The sequence below is a fragment of the Centruroides vittatus genome, unplaced genomic scaffold (assembly GCF_030686945.1).
Source record: "Centruroides vittatus isolate TY-2023 unplaced genomic scaffold, ASM3068694v2 scaffold_769, whole genome shotgun sequence".
Classification (NCBI taxonomy): Eukaryota; Metazoa; Arthropoda; class Arachnida; order Scorpiones; family Buthidae; genus Centruroides; species Centruroides vittatus.
Genome location: NW_027122717.1, coordinates 5499222 through 5521751, shown reverse-complemented (window position 1 = coordinate 5521751; position 22530 = coordinate 5499222). Strand labels below are relative to the sequence as shown.

The window sequence follows — 22530 nt, the reverse complement described above, 5'->3', positions numbered from 1 at the left end:
TAGATAATTTTAAACTTTAAACAAAGAAATTACATATATTTTTATTCCACACATATTTTTTATTTTGCTAGTTTCAAGATTTCGACACCAGGCGGAAGAAACCCAGTAGTCACGTGACCGGAACAACCTTCTCAAAACAAACATGGCAGTCAATAGTCAAGTGCGTTGAAGTGTCTAAACATAAAGATTATAAATGTAACAATAAAATAAGCAAATGACATCGTTTCACCAAAAAGACTTGTCCATTTTACAGGAAACAGAAATGAGATACGAAGCGGGTGAGATAATCTTACTTATGTCTTTAGAATTTCCTTTCATTTATGCATCAGTAATTTGTTTAATGTAAATATTTTAACTCCTTCGAGATAATATGAGATATAAATCGCACTTAAATTCAGATTAATGAACAGTTGTTGACGATAAAAGTAAATATGAAGCTATAATTTACATTTCACACTAAAAACTGAAAGAAAAAGCAACATAATACCTGAGATTTGCAATTAATTATCTCAGTTATAACACGGTTGAACAGAAAGGTTGGTTAATTTTACCCAAGGTATCGAGATGGCGGCTCATCTCTGATCCCAGCAATCAGAAGAAAGAAAACAGTGGGGACGCACGTTCTAACCTAACCTAACCTATTCTAATAATTATGGTAATTTATTAGAATAGGTTAGGTTAGAACGTGCATCCCTACTGTTTTCTTTCTTCTGATTGCTGGGATCAGAGACGAGCCGCCATCTCGATACCTTGGGTAACATTAACCGAAAGGTTTTATATTTACTACAGTAAATGCAGCTCTGAATGAAGAAGATGAGGCATTTTCGGAGCTGCAAATCTTGCCCGAAGGAGTAGATTTCCCTGTACGAGCAAAATAGTTGCTGGAACCGTACACTTGTGAGATATTCAGCATCAAAGGTCAGTTTTTACCGTGCACCGGTACTACTATTCGTTCTCCATGTTGGTTGAGGCAAACGATAGATCTGATGTTTCGTATGTAGTCTTGTGCTTTGATGTGAGCAATAGCAAGCACCTTGGTGTCCATGTGAGGGCAAACTCCACATCCTCTGAAACTATATAACATTGTGTACTTCGTGAACAGTCAATTAGGTTACTCAAAGCTGGTGTAGTTGCATGGGCTAAATACGGTAGTTAAATGTGATTCCTGATTGTATACGACTGGGAAGTAGGCTGATTTCGGGGAGCCGTATCTCACCGAGGATCACATGTAGATGTATGGTTCCTTTGACTTTTTGCTTCTATGGGTATGGCCTGCAGCTCTGGTAATGTCCCAATCATCTCATTCAGAAGTGTAATTGTATTGTCATGTATATATATATATATATATATACAGGGTGGGCCAGCGAAAACGAAACGGCAGAGTGTTCGTGTTCGTCCAAGCAAAGCGCTCGGACAGGTCGATCTTTTGCTCGAGGGGACATCTTTTGCAATAAAGTTTTTGCGATTCTGAATACAAAAGACAACAAAAAATTTTAAAAACTCATTTATTTTGTATTAACTAAACAAACATTTATTTTGAAAAAAATGTTTGTTTAGTTAATATTCAGAATTGCAAAAACTTTATTGCAAAAGATGTCCCCTCGAGCAAAAGATCGACCTGTCCGAGCGCTTTGCTTGGACGAACACGAACACTCTGCCGTTTCGTTTTCGCTGGCCCACCCTGTATATATATATATATATATATATATATATACATGACAATACAATTACACTTCTGAATGAGATGATTGGGACATTACCAGAGCTCGCAGGCCCACCCTATATATATTTTGTGATGCAGTTTAGTAGAATAGGCCTCTTTCTACTCTGAGAGCACTAAGAGGTGTCATGTATGTATATTATTTTACTATAATGCTTCAATGAGTTTCAGAAAAATAATAATATTGCACTTCACTTGAAATTTTAATTTTGTTAAAATTTCAAGTTTTAATAAGGTAATTTGATTAAAGAATTGTTTAAATATGGTTTTCATATTGTAAATATGTATAAATTATGAAATATTCGGTAAGATCATTTGTAATTTCTTGTAATTGGTTAAAAAAGCTTTTGTTTTGAATTATGAAGATGCACAATTTAATTTTAAAATTACTTTTAATATTTAGAAGCATAAAACTTAAAAATTATCTAAATTCAATCTTCCTTACACACCGGTGATTCAATCAAAAAATACACTTACGTAATTATCGCAAAGTAGTAATAGCCCTAACCAAGGCAAGGGCCAAACTGGAGTTCCTTTTGACATGTAAGAGAAATGGGATATTTCCCATGTCTATATTCCGTATTAAACTGCCACCAGGAAATGACTCTCTCCATAGCAAAGTGAGATCGTTTCGTTTAAAAAATATGTTGGAACGTTTTCACGTGACGGAATTCGAAACTCGTTTCTTTCAAAAAGGAATATATTCGAATTTATTACTACTAAGCCTGAAGAAGAGCCTAGAAGAGGCTACGAAAACGTTTGCGACCCGAATACTAATCACTCCGGTTATCTGGTTTTACGTAAGTGTATTTTTTAATTATCTAAATCATAAATATTTTCAGCATAGGTCTACTTTACACTATTATCAAGCATCATTAAGTGAGATAGGACAGAATAATATCTTATTTAAATATGATATTTGAATGCCAAAGACATTAGCAATTTAAATAATTTTAAGTTTTGAACTTTGAAATATTAAAGTTAGTGTTAAATATGCAAGTAGTATGGAGATGTTGACTTTTTCATTACCTATGAAATGATGGAGATTGTTTGATTCATATAAATTAAAGCACTAGAAAGTATGTAATGTTTGCATTTTCAAACATAAACAGATATTTAATCTTGCTATAATTTTCTTTTTTCTATCTCAATCCAACTTTTTCTGCATATATTAGTGAGGTTGAGGCCGAAGTTTTAAACGCAAAAACGTGTAAGTCAGACGTTCAGCACTGCTTTCCTGTAAGCCTAGACGTTTGACAATGGTGCTTGGAAAGTCAGTGGAATTATGCTTGACATTCCAGACGCCATTGCCAAACTTCTAGGCTTACAGGAAAGTGGCATTGAACGTACAACGTACACATTTTTGTGTTTAAAACTTCGGCCTCAACCTCACTACTGAATATGTTTTTAGAAAAAACAAAAATTTACAGATAAAAAAAGAGATGTAAAAGTTATTGTTACTCATATGAGATTTCAGTGATTTAGGTCTGATCTTTGGTGTCTGTGTGTATGAAAATTTACTGTTTTTCCTTAGATAAAATTTTATATGTAATTCTAACATAATATTTTTTAATTTGATTTGTCTTTAAATATTTATATTTTAAATGATCTCTTTAATAAAAAAGACATCAATCTTTCAATCCTTTCTTATGTCTTTTTTACTACTAATCTGCATTAATATTGAAAAATTAATTTTAAATGAAATTCTTTTAACTGCTGAAAGGTCACTTCTTTGTAATTTAAATCATGTCATTAACAAATATATACTTACATAAAATCACTGAATGGGGTAATTTTGACCCTTTCAGAAAATTTGATAGGTTTTAAATTGGAAATAAAATCTCAAATGCTCTTATTTCAAGTAAAATGATGAATATTGCCTGCCTACAATAGGAAGCAAATAATAATCATCATTTTAATTTGTCTGTTTCATATGTCTTTATTACTCTTATTCCATTCTGAACTTTTATTGATCACAAATCAAAATAATGCAGATAATACTTATCATATTAAAAAATTTATTACATTATTTTTTTGAATATTGTGCTGCATCTAATAACTTGTAGTTTTGTTCCCAAGCAGGTTCTGTAGATGAACTTTGAACAAACATTACATATATCCACAGTTTTATTGCCTTTACTGTATTCTGTCTGGTACTGTTTGTTTTCTTGATTTTGGATGGCCTTGGATTTGTGATAAGAGATATTGTGATGCGGATAGTTTTTTTGGATTTCTAGATGGTTCTCTTACAACTCCTTGCACAGTTAGATAATGAATTTTCTTTGGGAAATTTTTTTACTCATACTCTGCCTGTACAGAATACTGGCATTTGTTGTTGCAGCCAGGTCCAGTAACTTGAAGTCATTCATTGGCCATCATTCATGTTTTTTTCTCTCTGATGAACTGTCATTGTTACATCCTCATGCTTCAATAGAGTTAATGCAATAACCTTACTGAAGTATTTTGCAAGAAGAGAAGTGCCAAATTTTTTCACTCATGTTGGCACTTCTCTTGTATGATTCACTGTACAAACTAGACTAATTTTACTGGCTTTTAATATTTCTCTGACCTTATTGTCTGAAGGACGGTGGTTATCTTTTCCTGTGTATGGGATTCCATTTAAAGGATACTTGAAATCCACATAAACTGTTAATCAACATTTGATGCCAGACTTCTGTCTTGTTGGTTATGTATTGCATAAAAGGACATCTAACTTTACTTGAAAAAAGCTATTCATTGATAGACATATTTTCTGAGCATGTAACTGGTAATGCAATTTTCAATAAATGAGCATATGTTTGTTTGGATGGCACTGGATTGAAATATCCTGTGACTCCAGTGAGCACGAAAGTTTTGTCCCAGTGTATCAAAATGAGTGTTGCCCTCTATAACAAAAATAATAATATGGGAGAAAAAGGAAAATGAACATCTTTGGAGCATGGAAACAAGCTTCTGAATCTATATAGAATCATTTTGACCCCATCTCATAATTCTAGGTCACCAGATTTATTAATCTGGAACTAAATAAGCTATAGCCCTGAAAATTGGTCTACTATATATGTGGAGTGAAACATTAAAAATCATAATATTTCAAAAGTTAGAAAAGAATAAAATGGAAGTATGCACAAAGACAGTTGCTTACATGGTTCAAAATGAACAAATCTGTAATTCAAATGTAATGAATTAGGAATATCTATAAAAATTAAGAAATTTATGACTATTATAAATATAGAAAAATTAAACATTTTTTACTCATTTAAATATACAATTATTAGATAATTTGAGGAAATTTTTGTAGCCTATAACTATTGTTAACATTTATTGCAGTTGTACAGAATGATATTATGATACTTAAATAGCTTATTTTACTAGAAACTTATTGCTTTATTATTATAATTTTGTATTGCATCACTTCTCAAATTGAAGTAAATTTTTAAATTCTAGATGCACTTCTTGATCATCAGGATGTTATAAGTGATGGATCCGGACAGAATGACATTCAGGGAATGGAAGCAAGTTCACCATGGATGGATGAATTAAGTCCACATCAATCAATACAGGTTTGAAATTTTAATTAAAAATAAATCAAGCAGGGTTTATCTTTATTGTAAGATTACTTACGTGCCATAAATTTAAACATAAACATCCACAAGCCCAATTTTTAGATTAAAGCCAAATTATTACTGTATATGTTATGGACAAAGTGATTAATTGGGCATTATGAATAATGACCAAAAAGGGCGGGCAGTGTGATAAATATTCATTCATTTATCAAATTGACCGGTCATTATGAATACTGCTACCACCTAGTCGGGCAAAGTGATGATAATATGTTGAGGAGTGATCATCCGACATACGCTAGCCAATCGGCACTCAGTTGCATGTGCATATTGTGTTTAGTACCGAATTTTAAATTTGATTAAAAAAAACTCCACTTATTTCATTTAGAAATATTTATTTTTTGTAAATTATTTCAAAGTACTATTAACTATATTAATTAAACTAATATTAACAAAAAGTATTTATTAACAAATTTATGCTTAATTAAAAAAATCAATTTACAGGAAACTTCTGGAGTTTTATTTTTGGTATAAATTATATAAAATATTAAATGTTTTTTAGTTTATTTATTTGAGCAATTAAGATTTTGATGACATTTGGAATTACACAATTTTTTTTCTTTGTAGCATTTTTTAAATTTTTTTTATTTTTTATTTGTGGTTTTAGGTTTTTTACCACTCTGAGAGCACAAAAAGGCCATTCTTTGTAGCATTTGCATCTATTAGATTTGCAACCAATTTTGCAGCAGCATCAACTATAGCCTTGACCTCCAGAAATTGATGACATTCTTGCACATTCTCTAAGTGAAATTTCTTCACCTGGTACATCTTCAACAGAAATGAAGTTTTCTTTACAAACAGTAAATTGGTTTTTATCTTTAACCACAACAACGACACCTAAAATATTATTTCCATCAATGCGGGCTCGATCTACATCAGGTACACGAATCCTTATTGTATCACCAACATTAGCTGCTGTGTATTTGGAATTTGATGTACCAATCATTTTTTCTGCTTGCTTTTTAAGATTTAACAAAGCCATCTCCCTTGTTTTACATTTTTTATTTTTTCTTCTATTTTTGGATCGATTGTTTGGATTGTTTCTTCTTCACTCATCAATTCTGTAATACTAATAGCATCCTGGTTTAGATTTTTTTCATGTGAAGACGATGTAGATCTTTGAACTTCATCAGTTATATTGCTATGTGAGGATGGCATTATCGAATAATCTTTTATAATGTTTTCTTGGACGGTACCTGAACTTTCAGTTTGAACAACTTTGACTTACTTTGTCGATAGTTTTAAAAGTCTCTCTAGATCCTCCTCCGTATTAACATTGGTCAACGATTCGTTGGGTATAAAATTCTTTAGTCCAACTTTTAACTTTGCTCCAAACATGGCCTCATAAGGGCTGCAATTTATACCAGTATGATGCTCTCGATTATTCGTCAGTTGTACAAAACGTAATCCTTCAGACCATTTGTTAATGTTGTTAGTTTCCAATCAAGAACTAAGCATATTTTCTACGTCTTGATTACATCTTTCTACTGAACCCTGACTTTGTGAGTGCCTGGGCTTTCCATGCACCATTTTTAACTCGGGCCACATATTACACATTTCTTTGATGACATTATTGGCGAATTCTCTGCTGTTATTGCTTTGTAGAATACTCGGTGCACCGAAAATTGTAAAAATGTCTAAAAGAACATAGGCTACATCTTCAGCCCTTTTGGTTTTTAATGGTCATAGTTGAACAAATTTAGTTAGATGGTCTTGATATACGAGTATAAATTTATAATCCTCATTGGCTTGCGACTGCATATATATAAGATTGACCTGACATCTTGAGTTCATTTTATTACATAAAATCGGTTTAACTACCAAGCCTTTCTTAGGAACATTCTGTTTTTTCTGACAGATTTCACACAAGTTCAAATAAATTACAATCATCTCCCTTGTAATATTTTTATATTTTGTACTTAATTCTTTTTCCATACGGTTTCTACCACCATGTCCAATAGCGATATGGGCATCGTGCAATATCTGAAATATTTCTTCTGTGTGAACGTAATATTTAATCACATTACCTTCTTTTACAAGCATAATTAATTTTTCTAAATTTCCGATAGATACAATGTCATATCTATGTAAACACTGATATTCTTCCGGTAACTTAGAAGTAACTTTCATTTTTGACTGTTTCACTTTTTCTATCATTGACAAATATGCTGATTTTGTAAAAATTTGATTGTTCTCACCTTTTTCTGCTATTAACTCGTTTAATCGGTTGTTGAAGCGATTATTCATATCACTTAATGATTCCTCCATGTTGTTACTTTTGTCAAAGAAGAAAGATTAACTACTGGTCACATAAATTTAAAATTCAGTACTAAATGCAATATGCATGCGCAACTAAGATGTAAGTTCTGATTGGCTAGTGTATGTCGGATGATCACTCTTCAACGTGTTATTATCACTTTGCCCGACTAGGTGGTAGCAGTATTCATAATGACCGGTCAATTTGATAAATTGTTGAAATTTATTACAATGCCCGATTTTGTTGGTCATTATTCATAATGCCCGTATTAATCACTTTGTCCATAACATATATATTTACAAATCTGGAGTAAAGAAAGCAATTGCCAACTGAGTGTCTTAGTGGGAGTTATAGGCTCTGGGCACTGATTCATACCCAGTTGGCATCATGAGTAACCAGTATGGTTATATCTAAATTAATGGTTCTGGGAAATAAAGATCAGACAGAGCACCAGATAGTGTAACTGGTGATGTGACTACATAGTAAGCAAGAGCTGTGGATTTAAGTCCCACTTTGGGCCGATTCTTTTCTTCCAGAATTGTCTAAATTAATAATTAAATGTATCAAGAGATGGTGCCTAATACCTATATCTAGGCCAATTACTTGAAATTTAATTAGTAGTTACTATCATTAATATAGACCAATGTAATATGGCAGTTGTTTACCATAAATTTAACTTCATTGGTCAAAGACAAGGAAGATACAGTTAAACCAGTAATTATTTTTAGCACATTATTTCTCAAATGTATTCTGTTGAGACATGGATGTGAATGATTCACATCCACAGGAAAAAATTTTTTGAATTTAAAAAGTTTAAATGGAAAATAAAATTGAATATATTGCAGTTTATTCTAATTTGATATTTAGAAAACTGTTTTGCAAGTACATGAGAAATTCAGACAAATGGAGAAAGCAGGGTAGTCAAAAGCACGGTATGGGGTTGGATGATATAGCAGACTCCTTTTTGCTTTTCTTATTTTTTTTGATGAAATGAAATGCGTAAAATGTTATTTATTAGTAAAATAAATAGCAGTCTTAAAGATTCTGTTTTCTATTAGTAAAAATAGCATAAATTTATGGGTTTAAAAATCACTACAGGCCTCTAAATTTCTTGCAAACTTGTGGGAACCTCTCTCTCGTGATGGCCCAGGGAGGAAGAGATATGGATTTATCCAAACATCAGTTCTTTTAAGTAATATTATAAACCATGATTACTTATTCTTTGATAAACCAAACAAATAGAACTTCAATTAGATATGAAAATTTATAAATACTTCAGTTAAACCTGATAAAAAATTATACAGACTGTTTTAAATTATTAAAAATCTAATTCTTCAGTTTGATGGAAAATAACAGTCAGTCGAATTCTGTAATTAGTTTGCTTTATTAATCATCACATTAAATAAAATATATAATATGATAGTCTTATTATTTAACAATTATATTTAACTTAAAGAATGATTGTTTACTGTTAGTTTGTTTAAAGCATGTAAGATTAACTTTAATCATACTTAAGAAAGCTCCTTCATATAAATTTATTCAGGAAAAAAATAATAAAATTTAATAATCGTTTAAGTAAGAATTTATAGTTTTATTTTTAAAAGTTTGGAATAAATTAAAAGATATAAAATTTTGGTTTGTCATTGGTTAAAAAAATTTTTTCTTATATTTTTAGGTGTAAAATGACTCTGATTTAATCATATATAAATGCATACAATATTTTATGTAACAAAATAAATCAAGTATTTTCATGTGTTCCTAAAAATTTAAATATTTATCCATATTTTCATGAATTGAATTTGTTTTATTTTCTTTTCAGAATATTATATTCATTAATGATAGAAAATTATCATTCTTTGCAACTGGGACTGTGAATATTAATTGTAGAGTTCTTAATTAAAGATAAATGAAGAAAATAATTATCTTTGATGTTATATAATTTTGTTTTTTTTTAATACTTATATTAAGAAGATAAAAAAGAATGTATTTGCATATATATGGTGTTGGGCATAGTGGCAAGATATTTACTACATTTCTAGAAGCCTTAGGAATCTAAAAATGTTCTGTTTTGTAAACATTGCTCTTTAAATGCATTATTTCAGCTCTAGAAGGGGTTAAAGTTCAGACTAGCTACCATTTAAGATGCAGATCTTCAGCACTGTGGAAAAGTTGCAGTCTTGCTGCACTTCAGCCTCTGTGCTGTTCTAAAGAGCCAAAAAATGCAAGCGGACCTTACATTTTTGCAAATAACATAAGGTTCTAAAGATAAGAAGCTGAAGGGCAGAAAGATTGAGGCTTTTCTTACAATGCTTAGGAGTGCTCCAGACCAGCATTGTAAGGAGTACTTTTATTAACTTTACATGTAACAAATTGTTAATGATATCTTTTACAATTGATAATGACACACTGATTCATCATAATATAATCAATGACTGTCACACCATTACATAAAATTACATGCTAAGGAATGATAATTAACATCAATCAGAATATACTGTACTTAATTTAATAATAGATTTTAATAATTTTTAAGAATAATTTAATAATATAAGTATGAAAAATTATTGCAGAGATTATTATTGAATTTCAATCAAGTTGTATGTGAACGATTAGATGCAATTGAGAGGAGATTAGATAGCATTAATGAATTCTGTCAAACTTTAGAAGAAAAGGTTGAAATGCTTTCTTCACTTATGAGAGAATCAAATAATCGTCCTTTCCTCAGGTATCTGTCATGGTTTTTACATATTTTTATTTATTTAAAAATTTTACAAATTGTTTAATTTGTTATTAATTTATAAAATTCATACAAATTAACAGTATATAATATTGTTTTCTTTTTCTTTTTTTCAGTTCTTCAAGTAAGTAGTCCTGTTTATTTATTTATTTTTTTAATTATATCATGTTATTAAAAATTTTAATCTGTTAATATAAACTTAATTATTCAGCATCTTCAGAAAGCATTAATTCTGTAGATAATGGATCAACTTCTGTTTCTGTTGGTTCAAATTTTACATTAATAACTTTGAATTCTGAAGGTATGACTACATAATTGTTCATATTAACAGTGAATGAGCATAACGGCAAATTAAACATAATTTTATATTCTTAGCTGACTATCCGAATGGTTCTTGGCTTGGAGACGAATCAAATCCGGACATGAAAGTGCGGACACATATTTCTCCTACGTCTGTAATTTCTCAATCAAAATTTATTGTTATCTTTGACAATTTTTTTTAAAAGTTTATATTCTCTTTGCAGAGACTTATTTCATATTAATACTACCTGTCATACTGCAGAGAAAATGGCATTAACTCTGCTAGATTATTTATTTGATAGAGAAACTCAAGCATGTTCTAATATATCAGGAACAGGAAAACATAAAAAGAAACAACTTGATCCATTAATGATATATGGAATTCGTTGTATGTTGTTATTAGAATCATATATTTATAGTATACATTTCATAATATAATGTAAGAAAGTAAGTTTTATATGAAATACAATCATCAAAATTTTCTCTCTTCTAATAGTTTTAAAAATACTTTCATTTTTGTAAAATTTGAAAATTTTTTTACAAATACAATACAAATTTATATCATTTAGAATGCAATAAAAAATTAGTTTAGACATTAAATTGCATAAAAAATAAAATTATTTAAAATGAATCTTGAAATGCAATACAATAATACACAACACTTATTTGAACGTTAGATTGTCTTAACTGTAATTTTATACTCTATACCAACAGGAATTCTGGAATATCAAATTAGATTTATAATATACTAAAATATTAAAATGCAATGATATGCATAAATTGCAAAAACAGCATTAATTAATACAGTACACAATGGTGTTTTCATGTGTACTATGCAGCCATGGATTTTCCATTACCCTATTATATATACCAAAATGCTTTTAACAGATATGCAAAGTTGCATATTTAAACATTATTTTACAAATCACTATATAATTGTATAGTGATTTCCTTTCCTTTTCCAATTATGGAAGCAGAAAATAATTTACAAAGAAGGCCTGAAAAACATAATATAAATTTTCTCATTGAATAGGGTCTGAACACTTCATAGGGCCATCTCAAGTCTTAATAACAGCTTTGCAAGACTGTAACATAGACAGAATGAGTTTCTTCAAGTATTTGAGTAATTTGAAATGCTTTTTTAAAATACTTGAAGAACTAAAGCTTGTAGTAACAAACTTTTCTAATATACTACTGCAGTTGCTATTTACTTTCAGATCCTTTCTTTGTGCTCAGAATATGCCGACAATTTCAATAAGATTAAGATTAGGACTGTTACCTTGTATGAATTTTTTACCTAAACAATAATTTGTGTCAGTTTAAACTGCCAATGATGCTTACAAAACATAGAGAAAGGACACATTATATAAACAAACAACATCATTATAAGATTACAACCTGATACTACTACCAAATTGTTTCATAATTTATTAGTATTATAGCTGTCTTCTAGCCTGATGACATATGGCATTGGTTGGCTTGTAGACACATTATATGGGACCATCTTGGTACAATGACAAGGGGCAGAGTCATACAGGAAGATGCAATATTTTGTGCTACCAAATTCTTCCTTGATTGTCAGAATTAGTTTGACAGATAAGATATTTCTGTAGTGTGCTGCATTCACACCCATTTATAAAGTTGTGAGCCTGATGGTTTATGGACCCAATTTTTTATAAAATTGTAAAAGGTTAAAATTAGTTTTGAGAGTTAAAATAAACATCCCTGAGAGAAAAACTCTCTATGCAGAGAATCGGGTCAGATATCACTGCCAAAGTCAACAATCTGGTGTGAAAGTTAGCAAGTCGTTAAGAAACAACAGGGCAAAAATGCAAGTCATTGTGCACCTACAACTTAGAATGAAAACACCGGACGATCAGGTGACTCATTTCTCATGCTAAGCGTATAAAAGAGTTCATCACCGGAAGCTCGGCACGATCGTTCCAGGAAGCTATTTCTGAGTCAGTGTCCATCTTGGTCTCCTGAATCAAGACACCCAGGGCTTATGCCGCTTCCCACAAAAGATTGATTGGCCCATACAGCTCTCTGAGATACTTGAGAGGTATTTTAAAGCTTGAAACTGTGAACTTTCTTTCCTCTCAAACCTTTAGGCCCGCGATCTAAGAGATAGATTAGCTACCCATCTTTGGAGATACCATATATATTATCCGCTTGTAAGCACATGTAATTGCTCTAGTTAGCCGAACAGCTATTTTTGTATTCTTGTATGATAGTCTTGCATACTAGGTTTAGCAATATAATAAATTTTTGTTTTTTTATGTGTTAAAGCCTGTCAACTTGTCTTATTCCAACAGAATCTGTCGACTTACTGATGTGCTCCCCACTTGTGTTTACCCTTCTAGCCATCCGAAATGACAACGTGAGTGGTCTTTGCAGACTGTGGCCGAGTAAGTGGTTCCTAGGTACACCCCTGGAGCTTGCGATTTCTCACAAAGTGTAGTCTACCAACATCTTTATTGGTTATTCATTCCCCACATCATTTGACTCACTGCAGTTTATTTTAGGCCTCATCTTTTCTATGCCTAAAATATAAAATTTTTATTTTAAAAAAAAAAAGATTGATATTGGTTTAGAAGAGTTGCATGTTATTATTTGTGATTCTATTGGCTTATTGGAACCGTTTTGTAATATTTGATACATGTAGTTGTTTCTAACTTGTTCTTAAAATAATTTTAAATGTGCATTTTGGTTAATTGGCTATTGGACTACATAATAAGAGTAACATTATGAATTCAAAAATTTATATTTTTAATATTTGAATGATTGTATTCCATATATGATTTAAAAATTCTTCATAACTTTCAGCAATTTTATTTAATATTATTTTGTTTATTCAAATCTCTTAAAATTAGAGGAATGCTTTCAAAATTTTTAATAAAACAAGATATACAGATCAAGTAATTAGTCTGTGTATCTCATTTTGTTTAAAGATTTTAAAAGTATTCCTCTAATTTTAAGAGATTTTAATAAACAAAATGATTTAAATGATTAGATCTTAGTATAAATAAGATAAAATTATTATTCTTTTTATGTTGATTACATTTAAATGTTAACAAAGAAGGTAGTTGTCAAAACTTTAACATTTATACTAGAGATGGGTGAATATCAGTTTTCTCAAATTTGAATATTAATCAGATTTTGAATATTTGAATACCTTGAATACTTAGTGAACTTAATTACCTAATACAACTTATTTAGTTAATAATCTTATTTAATATTTATTATTTAACTTGCTTTATTTATTTGTATATATAGATAAGCTGATAAAATAAAAGAAAAAGTAAAAATAATATACTAAATTTTAAGAAATGAAACTTTTAATTTTGACTTTGAGTTTTAACATAGGTTTTTGTTTTTACATACTGTTAACTTAAATACAACAGATTAACAAATCATTGTTTTCATTTTCACTGACTGCAGATTTTTATTTAAGAAAACAAAAATTGAAAACACTCGGAATCTTGTCTGTTCCTGTGGAAAATTAAACAAGTGGTACTGAAAACAGGGTTAGGGTTTTTCCTAAAATGGGAACTTTTCAAGTCAACTTGGAAAAAATGGGGATGAGGTATTAATAGGGAAATTTTATATTCTTGAAGGAGAAATTGGAAAATATATAATTTTTTATTTAACAATAAATTAAATTATTATTTTATTAAAAAGTAATTGTTTTTAAACTATTTTATTGCATCCCATGTATTATTAGTTTACCTAAATGGAGAAAATTTCAGTTAAGCTTGTTAAAATATCTATAGGCCTAATCAGAATGCTATAATTGATATATATTATTATTATATAATATGCTCAAATTGACTTTCTTTTAATCTCACATATTTCTTAAGTCTGATCTTTGATTATGCACATTTTCAGCAAATGTTCTGATTTTTTAAATACTTTTTCTGTGGGAAAATCCTCTACCAAAAATTCTTAAAAATAGGAATAGTTAGAACAAAACAGTTTTTGCATTAGAATTCTATTTAATTCTTCTATTAATACACAGTTCAGAATTTTGAAAATCAAATTGATTAATTTTCAATGAATTTTAAAATTGTAAAGTTTGTACAGAATTGATTATTGAATGCTACTTAACACTTGAATGTACAGGGTGAGGAAGGAAGTTACTTAACACCCCTGCTACAGAATATAGAATGTACCAAAAGGTAATGTGAGACATTACCTTTTGGTAAGGAACACATTAGACCAAGGGAAAACAGATTGATGTGTTACACTCACGGTCACCACCTTGATGGTGACCATATTGAATGCAAATTCAAAAACGTCATTATTATAATTATAAACAGTTATCTAATTCTTAATATATTATTATTATCAACTAAATTTAACAGGAAGTGTTTGCAATTATAACTCAAAGATTTTGTGAAGATAAAGCAGGTGAAATTTAAGACTTTTTATATTCTGACATTACATTACATTATGTAGTATTTAAAGCATTTGAATACATCTACATAAATACAGCATTTAGTTTATTATCATCTTGATATGTATGTAAGTGAAAGAAATGAGTGTGACAATTGTATAAGTATTTTAAAATGAAATCATATAAACTGAAAATCCAGTTCTATGTATGTTTTTCCGTTTTCCAACTGGTTACATAGGTGTTTCTATACATATGGTGTAATATTTGTTGTATTCAAATCTTGTTTTTGATCAGTGGGATATTCAAAGATTTCAAATACCTTCTAGTATTTAAGTATTCACAGATCTCTGAGTTCTAGTATTCACCCATCTCTAATTTATACTGTATTTAACAATATAGATTTTGTTTATTATTATTAAATTATTGTGTAAATTATTTAGTTAAAATTATGAAAATTTATGAAATCTAGGAATTAATTTGAAAGTTTCTAATAGCTAAAAAGAAGCGTATATTTGATAAAATTAAAGTAATATCCTACTACATGTAAGAGGTAACTTTTGTTATTCCAAAATCTTAAGTTACCGCTTGAGTCTTGAAACTTATGATATTTATTAGTTAAGAATAATTTGCACTTATGAAATATTTCAGCAATTTCAATTGGCAGTTTTATTTATAAAATTGGAATTTTTAATAAGTGTTAACATTTTTATGAATATTTTAAAATTATATCACCAGAAATTGAATTGCTGTTACTTTTTAGGTCATCTCATGCATAAATTTAATTTAAGCAATTATGAATGGAACAGAATTAAACAGAACCTTGATTCCAAGTGTCGTACTGCATTTAGAAGAAAGCAAAAAGGATTGCCTCTTCTTTCAAAGGTAGAGTTCTTAATATGCAATGTTTTCATTTGATTTGTTTGCTAACTAACATAACAAACATTTAATTTTACTTTCTAATATATTTATGAAAAGCATAGACCAAAGTTTATGAGAAATTTATTATTTAAGGGTCAAGCATTATCCCCATCACCAGATTCTATTGATAGTTCAATGGATAAGTCAGTCCCTGTTCCTGAGGAAACATTGTGCAGTAATGAAGAATTATCTAATGGAGAATCGATGCAATTACCATCACATTGTTTACAATTTTCTTTGCAATCTGAAGATCAACAAAATTTGCAACAAATCATACCAGATATACAGGTATTTTTTCATTTATTTTTATGCTAATTTTTTTTAATGCTAATTAGAAAACATATAAATGAAATTATTTACAGATTTCAAATTTCTGAAAACTTCGAAAATATATCAAGGATACTCATTTTATTTTTAAAATTAATACAGCTAAATTGCTGCAAATAGTAATTATGTGAATAACTAATTAATTTTACAAATTAGTTCATGTGTAGAATGTCGATAATTATACAACATGTAATTGATTTAGACCATCTACTTAATTGAATAAAATAATCGTTATGAAAAACTTCTTTTTTCTGCTATTTTACAACGTTATTAAGTATTAATGCACTGACATCAAAACTTAAGATCAAACCGCTTTTCTTGAATGATTTTTCTTTAATTTTGAATTCTGCTTTTCTGTTCTTTAAAAATTGTTTGAGTTTCTAAACATAATATTTCTCATGACATTTCAAAATAACAAATAAGTAATAACAAAACTGAATTCTGATTCTGTCTATTGTAATTTTCTTTCCTTACTTATAATTTTTTCACTTCAAAGTACAGTAGTTTCGTTAATAGCAAATTTTGAAGTTTATAAAGTTACTCATATTAAAGTAAGGTTTATGTCTGTACGTGGTATACAAAAACATTGTATATCTTGCTTCTGCTACATATTAATTAAATATAAGTGTATGAGATTATAGGTAACTGTAATGAGCTATTTAACAACATACATAGTCAACATGCATCTCCACTTTCTCATGGTGCCAAACCCTGTCTCAGCTTTTATGAAAGATAGCAGCACAGTTTAAATCAGAGTGGTAAAACAACTCAAAATTATTGCAAAATGTGTTTTGTTTGGTTAAAATACTCAAACACAAAGCAGTTGGACATGAACAAAAATGTGTGGGAACTGTGAGACATTTCTATAAGGCCTTGTGCACAAAGACAGTCATCTGTGTAAAGGAAGCTGATTCTGGGGGATATAATTTAGTTTGTTTTCAAATAATAGCATTTTTAGTGGAAAACAGTTTAGTTTTCAAACCTAAACTGTTCAAAAGCATAATAATTTTGTTGTTGTGAGTGCCCAAGGTCATGCAGAGAAAGCTCAAGTTTCTTCCCACTCATTATGGATAATGTCCAAACACTTACCATTTGAATATTTTAATTAAAAAAATGTTATGTACTAATTTTGAGGCTCATTATATAATTAATATGCAACTGTCTTTCATAGGAGCCAGGATAGGATTGGCCTCATGAAGAGAAGGTTGAGAATGCATTTTGATTGCTCCATTGAACATTACCAATTGCCTATTCTCTTGAGCACTTGTATTTAACTACTACATTGCAGATCTTGCTTCTGCAATGTAGTAGTTAAATTTGGCCTGATGCAAAGTTGTTTCTGCACTCTGTAAGAATGTACAAAATATAATTTTTTATTTTTAAGTAATAAAATGCCTTAAAAATGCTGACATATTATTAAGGAACATTGAAAGTCAAACTTTGTTATATAAGAAAAATGAAATTACACTGAAATAAATATAAATTTTTTTAAGGGATTTCTTTGCCCTTTTGAACATGTGCCATAATGAATTTCAAAGCCTGTGGCTTACAAAATAAATACAGTAATTATGCAGAGAGTAACACAGCAATTTTTTTTATTAAATTTTGAGTACATGGTATTATTACCTAAATCTTTGGCTGCCATGAATCAATTTTTCCATGTAGTCTTCTTTCAAATCTATTGTCTTCATATCATCAAAACATGAGAACCTATATGTATCAGTAATGCTATTCTGCAATCTATTGCAACCACCTCTTTACTTCAGAAATAACTTCATCATTCTCAAATTTCTTACTATGAATTGCATTTGATAAAAAATTGCCAGGACAAACATTTTTTGTTAAATGTATATATCTTTTAATATTGTGCCATTGCCAGGGGAATCTTTTAACATTTTTACATGTTGAGGCAGATGAGTAGCCTCAAATGAAAGGTTGACTCCATGTGGAACTGTTGTGAAAAGACAAGTGAGAAGAAACATTACATGCATTGCCTTTTTAAAGAATTTTCTTAAATTTTGTAAATTTAAGAATTGCATCTTTGAAAAGATTGAAAAATTATTATGTGGAAGGAGCAAGATCTAGGTTGCAAGATGGATGAACAGGATAGTTCACTGAAGTTTTGCAATAGCCTCTCAGATATGTAGACTTACGTATAGTCTCACGCTACCATAACTGATAAGCATTTTTGTGCAAACTACATGAAACAATTTTCAACTTTCACTGCCTTCTATACCAGTGTTTTTCATCTGCCACTCCATAGACTGGAGCCAGTCTGTGAAAAAAATTTCAAAAATCCTCAGAAAAATATTTGACTGTACTAACGCTGGCATAGTTAATTATGGGTGACAATTAATTAGTACTATAGAGATACTATACATACTTTGGGACATTCAGTAACTCTAGGTAAGCATATATAAGCTTAATAAATAAACATAATTTGTAGTTGCAAATAATTACTCAGTCCACGTAATATTATTCATAATTTTACTGGTCTGCAATTAGAGAAAGGTTCAAAATCACTGCTCTATATAATGTTACTTGCAGATATCATTTTAAAACACTACTATTACACTGCTATTTAGTAGAAAGTAATTCAGCTATTCAAAATACTTGAAACCTTTGGAAAAAATATTATTTTATATTGTAATGTAATTTTCTTCAAGAAATAGATATTTTGCAGATTCGCCCAATGAAATATGCCAAGATAGATATGTTGAATTACTTTATAGATATTCCTCTGTGTTCAAGAAAAATCAGATTAAATGTGCATTTATAATCTTTAAAAAATTACCTTTTGTACATTAATCTTATTCTGATATTTTAATTTAGTAATTATAATTAAGTTTATTCTCATTTTTATTAATCAGAGTAATGTTTTTGATAAACAAATACTTTATTACACATTAAACCTGTCAATGATAAAAATATAAAAAATATTGTTGAATGTTACTTGTTTACAGAATATATATTATTTTAATAATTGGAAATTTATTCTTTTTTTGAATATTAAATAATAATATAAAATACTCTAAGGTGATACAGACAGCACATGGAGAAATACAAGTATTACAAGCCACTCCTGAACAAATCGTGCAGATACAACAGACTCATCAAATTCAAATCCTGAACGGTGGACATTTTTTAGCAACTCCTATGGACGACACCAATAATCAGCTGTCCTTCAAGAGTGAAGCCCTGTCATCTTTCGAAGACACTTTAGCATCTTCGACAGAATAAATATCTAGAATATTTATTAATTTATCAGATTTTTCTAACATTTTATGTATTAATTTTATATATAGGTATAATGTTTACAATCAGTTTAAGATGCAAAATGTAATTTTAAATATTTTATTAGAGATATGCAACAAAATCAAATTATGTACAAAATATCCTTCTAAAGTAGTAATAAAAATATTCTGAGTTTTAATTAACTTTAATTATTATTATTATATTTTGTACTAATTTGAAATAGTACTAAATATAAATTACATGTGTAAGATATCAATGTTATATCAATGAAAATGGAGACTAAATATGGTAAGTTTAGGGGCCCTATTTTCATTTGTTACTGGAAAATAATTTGACCAATGTTTACGCTTTACAGGTAATTTTAATTTAAGACATTGTTTTTGATCCTTCACTCATCTTGGTCATTTACTTTTTGAGTCAATTGGCTTATAGGTGAAAGCTGTCCACAATAGAGGTGTCAATCTACTGCTCTGGGAACTTAGGATCAAATTGAGACAAGCAATTCATTTGGAATTTTTCATGAGTGATCTGACCTGGATATGTTGGGTCTATTCTTCACCATCCATCTTATCCCATTGTGAGCCCTTTTTTCATACCTACGATGGGTATGGAAGAAAAGGCTTTCTGAGTGCCCACAGAGCAGAAAGATTAACAAGAAATAGCTTGATACAGCCTTTACGTTATGTGAGGTCCCAGACGAGGTCCGAAATCGCGTAAATCGTGGAATTTTTGTGTTTAAATTATAACGATAGATTATATGAGAGAGAGAGAGAGAGAGAGAGAGAGAGAAAACCCTTGATCTAGAAAACGCGACACACAATGTAAACAACGAATCTCGGGACAACTCCAACGCGTGTTAGACGATCTGTCAATGTCAAACCGAAAGATAGAACTCTGACACAAGCACTCATAGTCAATCTAGGAAAACAATTTCGGAAAAAGGGGAAAGATTTGATGGATAGAAAAACATCGTGTATGATCGTTAAAGTTCCAAAATGACAGAAATCACGAACAACGGGCTGAATTATGAGCGCAAGTGTTATGGTTCTATCAACAATCTCCGGACATGCCGTAAAGATGTCGAATAGACACCTCGAATCGGACCTTTCTCGTACCCGAGTTGGTCTCGGTTATCACCTGGAAACCTGGAAACAAAGGAGACCAATCGGGAAACGAGGAAGGGGACCAGGGACCAATCGGAAATACGAATAGTGAGAGAAATATAAAAATTAGAAATTCAAAGTCGATAGACAGTCTCCTCTGGATTAAGCCAAAAGTCGTAACTATTAAATTGTATTGTGCTATCGCCTACCACGCAGGACGCATCAGCATCTCTGCGATCATCTGCATCGTCCAGCGATCCCATCTCGTCCGCCCCGGGTCTACGACCAAGTTCGAAGTTCTCTCCACTCCGAAGGACTATAATGAAGCGGATCTGTCAATTGTCGACGTAAGCATAAATGTTACCAAATAAACGGCTTTCTTTTGTGAAAACACTTGTCATCATTTGCCTCTTCCGCCACAGCCCACATGCGAACTTCCCTTAGGTTCATCCTGACGCGGGATTAACCGATTCCCCCTTAAAGACGGTAACCTCACACTTGTGCCGAGGAGTGGGTTTTCAAGTCCCCTATGTCCCCTATGACTACCGGGTCGGCAACCTTACTGTTATACTCAGTTTCTCCACTTTACACATCTTTCCAGACTTTGTGCACGGATCTGAATGTGTAAAATGAATTATAATTAATCGCTAAAAACGTGTAACTGAATTTGAATTGTATCAAAATATATTGAGGGCGCTATATCGAGGTTCAGCCGTAATTCGTAGGTTCTGTCTCCAGGGAGATATTTTATGGGAAACTAAATGCTATTTAAGTGTTTTCCTGGGTTTTCTTCACGTTATAATTGCACACAGCCGAACCCACGACCAGTGTCCAGTGATTTTGTCAACTCGGCCACCGGTGGGGACGAATTTCGATGAGGTCGGGCCCGGTCCCTCACCACCCTGCCGCCCTATTGTGAGACCTGACCGAACCCATAATGGGCTTGCTAAAAAAAAAGCCCTCAGTGTCCATGGGGAAAAGAGTTTTAAAAAAATTTAAAACAAGAATGCAACAGCATTTATTCCTTAATGACAAAACACACATTAAAGAGTATTTTAATGAAAGTTTAATGATGACATCACAAATTCTGTAAAATAAAATTTCAGAACATTCGTTGCTTTTTCTCTCTAACTCTAGAAATAGATTATAAAACACCATCACAATTCTGGGCAATTGTGATGATGTATAATGATTGATAGATCTACATTACAGTGATTAATTATTATTGATCTTAATAAAAGAACTTTTAATGTAGTTTTAATTAACGAATGGGGATAATTAATATACATAATTTGACAGAATACGGACGGAAATACATCATTAGAATGGAAGGTTATGAATTGGATAAAAGCATCCATAAATAGAATAAATTCGGAAAATTGAATTTAAGAACGTTTTGTTAATTTATTGGTTCGAAAGAATGCATTATTTATAACAATAAAATTGAAATTGTTTTCGGAAAATGCATAAAATTTGATGGCATTTTTATTTTATAATTTATTTTATATTTCATTTTCAATTTGGAAATGTTTTTATTAATTATTATCAATGTTGTATGCGTTATTCAATAGTTTTTTAATGTGCCGGTCGTGGGATCAGTGGTTCCGTCCAGGCGAGTGGATGGAACCACAACCCACGACGCAGGGCTGACCACGTGGAGTTTTCCGGGTTTTCTTCACGTTTGTATCATCTAAATGGGGCTAATTTTTCATAAAAACACCTTCCGGGAGGTATTTCCTCCGTGTGTCGCGTTGTTCTAAACAAATAAACCCAAACAGAATGGATAAAATCATTGGTTCGCACCTAACTTACAGTTGGTATCGTGGATTTTTTTCACGTGTGTTGACTTACGCATTTTTATTTCATTTGATAGAAATAAGTTTGTGAAAAATTTCAT

The 22530-nt window shown here is 30.4% G+C and overlaps 1 protein-coding gene across 1 annotated transcript; it reads left to right on the top strand.

Annotated features, from left to right (window-relative positions):
* Positions 1-109: 109 nt before the first annotated feature.
* Positions 110-19708, top strand: LOC136989857 (protein BANP-like). The gene is made up of 10 exons (XM_067288138.1): positions 110-278; positions 5165-5280; positions 10168-10322; positions 10451-10458; positions 10537-10635; positions 10710-10785; positions 10859-11022; positions 15791-15912; positions 16042-16236; positions 19312-19708. Exons 1-10 carry the CDS (start codon positions 215-217, stop codon positions 19513-19515), a joined length of 1203 nt encoding a protein of 400 aa, XP_067144239.1. The 5' UTR covers positions 110-214; the 3' UTR covers positions 19516-19708.
* Positions 19709-22530: the final 2822 nt, after the last annotated feature.

Excerpts from the sequence above, each read along its gene's own strand:
- LOC136989857 (XM_067288138.1), top strand. The coding sequence starts at position 215 with ATGACATCGTTTCACCAAAAAGACTTGTCCATTTTACAGGAAACAGAA. Across the intron at positions 10,636-10,709 it reads AATAACTTTGAATTCTGAAG|CTGACTATCCGAATGGTTCT; the intron begins GTATGACTACAT and ends TTATATTCTTAG. Across the intron at positions 16,237-19,311 it reads AAATCATACCAGATATACAG|GTGATACAGACAGCACATGG; the intron begins GTATTTTTTCAT and ends AAATACTCTAAG.